General features: G+C 30.2%; 1 protein-coding gene across 1 annotated transcript in view; it reads left to right on the plus strand.

The window, feature by feature from the left end:
• LOC102672076 (transcription initiation factor TFIID subunit 5) overlaps positions 1–679 on the plus strand; it is a 3,326-nt gene extending 2,647 nt beyond the window's left edge. Inside the window, 2 exon segments of the mRNA XM_006619445.2 lie at positions 1–261; positions 359–679. Coding sequence (XP_006619508.1) covers positions 1–261; positions 359–573 — 476 coding nt within the window. The 3' untranslated portion in view covers positions 574–679.
• Positions 680–1,331: the final 652 nt, after the last annotated feature.

The following is a 1,331-nucleotide window of genomic DNA, read 5'->3' on the forward strand; positions in this document are numbered from 1 at the left end:
TAGCAACCGGTTCCAGTGACATGACAGTAAGATTATGGGACTGCGTAACCGGCAGCCAAGTCAGATTAATGACAGGACACAAAGCTCCGATTTACTCCCTTGCTTTTTCCGCAGAAGGTCGATTTCTGGCGTCGGCCGGTGCAGATCATCGTGTTTTAGTTTGGGATTTAGCACATGGTCATCTTGTCGCAGCCTTATCGAGTCATTCTGGTACTATTCATTGTTTATCATTTAGCAGAGATGGAAATATACTAGTTTCAGGTTAGTTATTTTGGATTATTTTTAATTTATATTATGGAAGAAAAAAAATTATATATTTTATCTGTTATTCTAGTTATCTAATCTATTATTTTTTCAGGTTCGTTAGATTGTACGATTAAATTATGGGATTTCACGAAACTTGCAGAAGAAATGAGTTTAGAAGATGTGAATGTATCGCACAATCCAGATGTAAAAACGAACGCAGAAACATATCTTCTTCGAACGTTCGCGACAAAAAGCACTCCCGTATTGGCGTTGCATTTCTCACGAAGAAATTTACTTTTAGGCGTTGGAATGTTCGAATCAACATAGCAAACATAATAATGTTTAAACGAATTCTAATGAGATATGGTCTGGCATCCATTCATCATTGTTGTAAAATAAGAACGTTTGTTAATAAATTTTTTCACATTGATTATGCGATGTACCTGAATCATACCTAATGATTATATGATCGATTAATGTTCTAAAAACTATATTTATATGTATATATACACATTTAATCACAATATTTAGATATTGTACAGCTTTTTTTTCAAAATACAAAACATTAAAATATTCTGATATTTTCTCTTTTCTTGTTTTTTTTTTTTCGCTTTTTTGAACAAATCAATCTTATATAAATAATAATCAATCAATTCGAAGATTTATGTTCATGAATAGAATAGGAAATTCGGTTGATGAATTTTAATTACGACTAGAATATGGATGAACGTCTCTCCAGTGACCAATGGATTTCATATTCTATTTGCATATTTAAACGGAAATATCCAATTGTTCTTTATGCAAAATTCTATCACTGATTCCTATTGTATTTTCATGAGATTTTAATTCAAATTGTTCACTGAAGAAAAACGAGAATTTAAAAGATATTTCTATAATTTTTATACTTTCAATAAATTCAAAGAAATTATTGCCAAGATAATCTTTAGTAACCGACATTGAACATTTCATTTGAAGGATGATATATTTATAGTTGACCAACATCGCTTTTCAAAAGCACATCTTTTTAAAAATCTATTTGAATATTAAAATAGAGCAAATACAAGTGAAGAAAACTAAACGTGCTC

This window comes from Apis dorsata, unplaced genomic scaffold, assembly GCF_000469605.1.
Source record: "Apis dorsata unplaced genomic scaffold, Apis dorsata 1.3 scaffold_416, whole genome shotgun sequence".
NCBI lineage: Eukaryota > Metazoa > Arthropoda > Insecta > Hymenoptera > Apidae > Apis > Apis dorsata.